Genomic DNA, 7,715 nt, shown 5'->3' on the forward strand with positions numbered 1-7,715 from the left:
CCCGTCGGGTCCCAGGCTACAAAACACACACACCGCTGTAAAAGGACGACTCTGAAACAAGCCACGTGGTTAATTTATTGAGCGTTTAACGCCCCACTATCCCCCTGTTTATTGACGGTGTCCGAGGACATGTAAATAATTTGCACGGGTGTGCTTGCAGAAAATGATCCTAGTACAATAGTGTAGGGGAGGGGGAGCTACTCCCCAGTAGCAGTCGATGTAAACACATGATGTGGACTGGGAGGTGTGGGGGGTGGGCGGACAGTTGGCGGGCGGGAACAGGGTGGTCTACCATTGAACCCGACCACTTCCGACCTCTCGTTAGGCGCCTCTGTAGCGCATCAAGAGGGCTTTGTGTCGTGTACATCACTGTGGTAGGAAGTGCAGTAAGCCACCAGAAATGCCCTGTCAACAGATAGATAGACACCATCCAAGGTGATGGGAAGTGCCTGGATGCCTTGAGACGACGATGATGAGAATAAAGGGAAGAGCGGCTGAGATGAGGGGAAAAGTACACAAAGAGAACGACTGTTGTGTTGATGTTTCATCTGCGACACAATGAAAACGCCACAAAAGGAATCTGAGCTGTCTGTCTGTCTTGTGGATGCGGCACACTCAGACGATCACCCTTCTTCCTTGCCAAAATAAGAGAAATACATGTTGGGAACCAGCTTTTAAAGATTAATCACGGAGACACAGACGGGACACACACGACACTCGGCTGAGTGATCTATGACTAACGGGAGGTACGACGCAGTGTACCGTTTCCAATCAAGAGTTCACTTTCACCAGCCGTACCAGAGAGCTATTGTGGCTTACTTAAATACGATGCAGGAAGACGGACGGAGAACCAGTATTACTATTAGAACCCCATTCGCTTTGCATAAACATGAAACGGCGTCAAATCCACTGGATTAAAAGGAAGAGACTTGATTTATCAACCCGTCAACGTTGGTCCACAACCCGACGCCGGATGGCGCAACATGACACCAACACTAAGTGTTCATTTATGGGGTGTAAAAAGAAACATATTAACACCATTTATTGACAGCGTCGAAACTCCCAACATGAGAAATCCCACAGAATGCCGATGTTAATTTCTCGCTCTCCACTGCCGGCGCCGCTGCCAGATTCAGACTGGAGGCCTGGACGTCTGCCGGGCTTGTGGCTAAATTAATCCACCGGTGTTTGGTTGTTCTGTCTCTGCCGCCTGTTGTGGGAGATGGAGGGAGAGCTGCGAGTGGTGCTAGGTTTTGTGTTTATTAAAGGACAAGAGTGGCGCCCAAGGAAGGTTAATGTAGCCATTGAGCTCCCACTGGTCCCTATTGTAATGCTATTATGAAGGTTGAAGCATTTTCGGAGCCGCTTGTGCTTTGTACTGTTGTTGTTATCATTGCACTCTTTGTTTTTTATCATTGTGTCTTTCCTCCCATGCACTAATTGCTGGTGTATTGACAGGCCACACACACATACACATACTTACGCATACCCATACACACACACACACACACGGATGAAGAGAAATCAATTGAAACACTACACAAGGACGGTTGGGTTGCTCTTTCTCTGTCGGTCTGTCTCGCGCTTACTTTCTGAATGTCACTATTTTACTCTCTGACTCTCTTTTCCTCTTGTTTTGTACCATTATTATTTTCATCATTAACAGCCTCTCGCTCTCCCTGTCTTCCCCCTTTCTCTCTCTCCCGCATCCTCTGGTCAGGGGTTTCGACGTGAGGGTCGCTTCACTTGACTTCCAGTTACCCATATTCCATCTTCCAACAGGCGCATTTCCCTTTCTCTCTCTCTCCCTCCATCGCCGTCGTTCTCTGCAAGCCCTTGTGGCAGTGAGTGGGTGTATGGAAAAGGATGGCCCTGGTGGGGGTGGGGGTTGGTGTCAGTGGGGCTGGGGCACTTGTTTCAAGCTGGCGAGATGAGGGAGTAGCAGAGGCTAGGGGCTGGTTAAGGGGGGGGCGGGGGGCGGCAGGGTGGGACAGGGACAGGCAGGGGGTGGTAGCGTTGTTATGGCAATAAGGTCTTCCTCGTTTTCAGTTGCCAAGGCAACCGCCGAAGCACACGCTAGATGTCCCCCACACGTGACGAGGGCGGGGGGAGAACGCTTCGCACCGAGGTGTGCGTGCCCACGTGCAGGCGCGCACACACGAGCACGTCAAAATCACACACACTTGTGGACGGTGTGTGTGTGTGCGCCGTTCCGACATTTGTTCTCTGCCGTCTTCTGTTCTCTGCGGTTGGCTTGACAAGTGAGGGAATGTCACCGTGACCCCCCCCCCCCGAGCCTGCATGGAGACTCATCACTGATGGCGGGGGACACCCTGGAATAACGCCTAGTCATAAGTCATTTATTACCCCGGAGTTAATGATGAACTGATCATAACATGAATATACATTTGCAGGTCTTAGTCTCGCAGTGCTGTACCGACTGTTGGACTGACCTATCATCTGGGTGGACTACTACTACCTGTGATGTCATTAAAGGGTTGATTTAGACATGGCTTGTGATGGCTAATCAACGTCACTCCTGGTGGTAAAATAGGGGCCTTTAACACCCTAACCCATTATTATACCTGTCAAATCTATCTTCATTTTTTGTTAATGATGACTCCCTCTTTAACTAATGACTTTTAAATTAATGTTTAGTCAATGATTATCATTAACTAAAGGTTTATGCGTGACTTATGACAGAAAGTTATCATTTTACCCTGGTGGCCGTTGGCACTGGTCGGCTAATTAAATGGCGTCCTGGTGCTTCTCTGTCCTGATGTCTTTGAATCCATCTGGTAACCTGGATACAGCTGGTTACCTGGTAACAGTCCATCCATGTCCCGATTGATCTGATGCTCACCCTGAGTGAATTACGTCCTTCTTCCACCTCCTCCCCTGAACGGATCTCCCCTGGTCCATTCAACATTATATCTGAGCCGCTTTGTCTTCTTAGTGTACTTGTTTTACAAGCAAACTCTACTAAGAGTTACCTGTTGCTTCCACAGTTTACATTTTGACTACTGTCTCACAGCCTGATAACCTTGTCACCGAGTATTCACGTGGTCATAAAGGGTTATTAAAGTGCATGGCCTGCGTGCATAAATGAACAGTGAACTGATTTCCGCCTGCCCCAATGGGAGCCGCGTGCTGTAGCCTCCGTCCCCACCCCCCCTTGGAGTTTGCATGGTAACACGCCTTTAGAATGCATATTGATGAGGTTGTGGCACAGAACAGCGTCTCCAGACCACTCGTGATGCGGTTGCCAGGGGTGAACCGCTGATGGGCTGTGGGGGCTTTTGAGCTGCGTTAAAGTGCATTAGTAACCCAGTGTCAAGTGTGGGAAATAAGTAGGTTCCATTTACTGTATGTATCTGTTGGGTTTAACCACAGCATAGGTGCTATAGGGGCCAGGGGGGAGAAAAGTGTGTGTGTGTGTGTCTGTGTCTGTGTCTGTGTGTCTGTGACTGCAGGGTGTTATTTTTAATAATTTTTAATAAGTTTGCAGGAAAAATAAATGACTTTTTAGGCTGTCTGACCAGCAGTTACACAGAAGCAGGTGAAAGGATGTGGAAGTTGGGAGGAATTGAGTTTTTCCAGTGCTTTCCCAGAGAACAGGGGAGTGATCACCAACATAGAGGGGAGGGTAAAGGACTAAGGGGCTGGATAGTCTAGTGCTGTGGTTAGGGCACCCCAACAACCTGTCTCCAACACTACCAGTTCCTTAATGATGTTAATCTAAAATTCCCCCGTAATTCAATTTGGATAAAGGCGTCTTCTGTCATTGTATGAATTATTATTATTGGTTTATTCTAGCTGGCTGACTAAGTGAATGAATTACCCTAATTATCATCACATCAACATTGCTGATGGTTTTTCCATAAATATTTTTAATCCACCTGCCTGTGATTGACAGGCAGGTGGAATCCCCCAAACCAGTCCGTAGAAAAAGTGGCCCTGATTGGTGAAAAAGGAACGGGCGGTCTAAAATCGTATTTGGCACCTACAGAGACATGCGCCGTTAAACGTGAAAACCCATATCATCACAGCACATTTAACTTGCTTATAGCTGAGCGATGGCTATACCGTCTGTAAGAAATTAAACTCAGATATTGCAATTAAACGTTACCTTCCGCACTTTAAACCAAATAACATTGAGTTTATCCGTATGGAGATATTGAAATGAAACGTGTTATCCAATTGTTTCCTCAATGGCCCAGGTGTAGTCAAGGTTCAGCAGACAGGGAGGCGGGGGGGGGGGGGGGAGAGAGAGGAAGACGAGCAGGAGATGAAGGGTTGGTCCCTGGAGACTGCTGAGGGGGCGAGGTGTATATTAAAAAGGAAGAGGGAGATGGCGGCGGAGAGCGAGAGAGGTGGGGGTGGAGTGTCAGCCGCACGGGGAACAATGGCGAGAGAACGAGCCGGGGCGAGAGCGTGCCACACCGAGCGAGGGAGAGAGTGTGAGGAGCATGAAGAGAGAGAGACCAGAACAAAAAGAATCAGTGGGAAGTGAAAACACTACAGTTTGAGGTTGGATTGATACCAGGGTGCAGATGTACCCGCATACAGTATCTATGCACTTGTACATCGCGGAGCAACGCTAGCCCTGGACAACCTGCCCCTTATCCGTTGCCCGTGGATTCCGATCCGGCACGGGGTGTAACCATAGAGGAGGAACGCTCTGCTCCTCGTTTGATCTCCTGGTTACCGTGTCTGACCGGTGCTCGTGGCTGTATCGGTTGCCAACAGCCCCAAGGCCAGATGGGACTCTCCTGATGCTAATGGCTAAGGGAAAGCTACAATCCCTTCAAAATCTAGCTGGGATGTATCAGCATACGTTGAGAAGGGAGGTGACGTTGGTGAGGTATCCGTGTCAAACAGGCTTGTCCACCAGGTTTCTGGACAGTTAACCTGATAAGCCAAAGTGACCAGACGTTTCGCCGTATCTTTCAAGATCAGTGCTCCCTGTCATCCAAACTCATGCTTGTCTTAAGTCTGCTCGAGTCTGGCCTTGACACTTGCCCTACATACCGACGGGCACCGAGGCAATGTAGAAGGTGTAGTTTGAGACGAGAACAACGGTGTGTTTTCAACAGTGGTCTGAGACGGACCGACCAGACGGGCCCATCCGTGGTATGAAACACAACGGCCGGCCTTGAAGGGAAATTCTTTCTCGGGAGTCTCTACCTCCCAAAATGCTCACATTATCTCAAGGAGGAATGTCTGACAGCGCATCGAGTGAGAACACGGCCCAAGGGGTGGCGGCAGGCCTGTGTGGTGCTCTGATGTTGTAGTGGGGCGCTAGTGCTCTGGAGGTATACAGCGGCTGTGCAAATGTCTGTTCACGAGGAGAATGCTGCAGGACTCGACACCGCACACACTCTACTGTGTGTGTGTGTGTGTGTGTGTGTGTGTGTGTGTGTGTGTGAGAGACTGAGTGTGTCTGTCTGCTACCCTCCAGGGGTGCGTGTGCGTGTGCATGTGTGTGTGTGTGTGTGTGTGAAGTTCCTTGGGTTTCTGTACTAACAGTGCCTATCTAATAGACTCTGACAGCAGAGTAATAAAGTTACAATGGACATGTACTGTACCCACACCTACAAACGCAAACACACACACACACACACACACTAGTCTATATATACATCTACTCAAGTTTTCCTGGCGCAACTCAACACAAACATTGATGTTTATATATATATATATACACACCAAACATGAATTATCTTTGGACAATGACTATGGAATAGTGACTAAACAATATGATAATAGAATACTGTCTATTATTGTTCACTCTTTCCCTAATATGTTCTGACAACATATAAGTGTGCAATACATATTGTACATAGTTTGCTCTTGAAGGGACTATGGTCTATGGTCTATTACTGGAGTCATGAGCAGAATGAAACGACATTCGGTGCACAGGTGTTCTGCAAGGCTGCCGTTGGGAATGCCACTCCGTGCTCGGAGGTGCTTGTCGGAGACAAGGCCAAGTCTGCGTTCACCTCTTTGAACTTTTACATGTCTCGACTCATGAGTCCGCAAGGCTCTGTGCGGCGTTGCACCCACCAACTCTGCTCGAAAGCAGAGGCGTATGAATGGAGTTCAGAGGCAGCACAACGCTCCCTCCCACTAGGATACGAGGGCTGGGATGTTAAATGAATTGATGGATTTTAAGGGACGTCATTGATGGTCCGGGGTATATTGGATTATATATTGTGATATTGGATTACATATTGGACTATGTATTGGATTATGTGTTGGACTATATATTGGACTATATATTGGATTATGCATTAGACTATATCATTTATTTTATATTGGATTACAGGATAATATATTCAACAATATATTGTATATCATATTTGACTATATATTAAATTATATATCAGATTATATGTTGGATAACATTTTGGCCTATATATTGGAATATATAATGAACTACATATTGGAATATCTATTGGCCTATGAGCGTCTGAGCTCTCTCTCTCTGCAGGAGATGCTGCCTCAGTAGAGCAGGTTGAAGTGGCCGTCAGAAGGTGTGTGTGTGTGTGTTTGTGAGACGGCAGACGGCAGCAGGAAGCTGTAGGCGTGCAGGGAAGGTCTTTGGCTCGTCTCTAAGGTTAATAATGCATCCCCCGCCTGGGGCCCCAGCCGGCTCTTTGCTCTAATAAAGGAGAAGCGTTACGCCCCTGTCTCGCTTCTCTGGGATCCAATGCAAGCTGTTTACCGCCCGCTTGTAGGCAAATAAATACAGTCATTAGAAACTATTACATTGGGCGGTTAAAGGACTACGTCCCCCAGTGAAGCCGCCACAAAGCCGACGACAAGGGTGATGGGGCGGTTTGCTCCTGTTGTTTTACGGGTGTTTTCTGTTGCGCCCACCTACAGCAGGGCATATCTTCAGTCTCCGTAAGGCACTGCACATGTGCAGGGAAACGTTTGACGCCCCGAGTCAACATGAATGTTAATAGGTCGATAAATGTGCGACAGTGGAATCGGATGGTTAGAATGTGCTCCGCTCGAACAAAGTGCTTGTTTTTGTCTGCTTCATTTGTTGTTGTGTGAGAACAGTGTTGGGCCCTCTGACGCTTCTTGTGTGCGTCTGTCTGCCGTTGACGGATGGTAATAACACTGGATAAGTAAACATTGTGGCTTTCGGTTATTTCACCAACAGGGACGTTGGCGCCGAGACACGCAGCACAATTACACCCGTCCTGTCCGTTCGAGCTATGTGTGTGGGAAGCAGAATGTGTGCGTGTGTCTCGTGTGTGTTGGCGACGCCGGGGGTCATTGTGGTTCATGCAGACGTGTCTGTAGCTGAACTAGACGCAGAGCTGAACTACGCTGCAGCACTGTCAACTGTCAACCTCAGTGATCTTTAGTTCCCCTCCAGACATTTCGGTTCTGTATCATTGTATTCATCTCCAACTATCGGTCTGTCTCTCAGACTGGTTTGGTTCAGTGTTCCCGTCTCATTCGTTTTATTGGGTCATGAGGTGTTATTTATTTGTTTGGCAGCACATATATATATATATATAGTATATCCTGAATAAGCAAGAGTAACCCTATACCACACACCATCATTAATTAGGACTTTAAGGGCAAGCAATTGAAGGGTCATGCAATCATTCAATGTTGTCAGGATGTTATTAAGAAAACTCTGAAGTAAATCTCTCCTTCTCTCCTTCTCTCTCCCTCTCTGCAGCTCCTCCGCC

At 47.8% G+C, this 7,715-nt stretch overlaps 1 protein-coding gene across 2 annotated transcripts in view; it reads left to right on the forward strand.

The window, feature by feature from the left end:
- prkar2aa (protein kinase, cAMP-dependent, regulatory, type II, alpha A) overlaps positions 1-7,715 on the forward strand; it is a 40,073-nt gene that overhangs the window by 20,114 nt on the left and 12,244 nt on the right. For both annotated transcript variants that reach the window (XM_079741443.1, XM_079741442.1), the window contains exon 3: positions 7,706-7,715. This exon is cut by the window's right edge and continues 26 nt beyond it. In XM_079741443.1, the coding sequence (XP_079597569.1) occupies positions 7,706-7,715 (10 nt within the window). The remainder of the gene's footprint in view (positions 1-7,705) is intronic.

Source organism: Pollachius pollachius (genome assembly GCF_949987615.1).
Source record: "Pollachius pollachius genome assembly, chromosome: 8".
Lineage (NCBI taxonomy): Eukaryota > Metazoa > Chordata > Actinopteri > Gadiformes > Gadidae > Pollachius > Pollachius pollachius.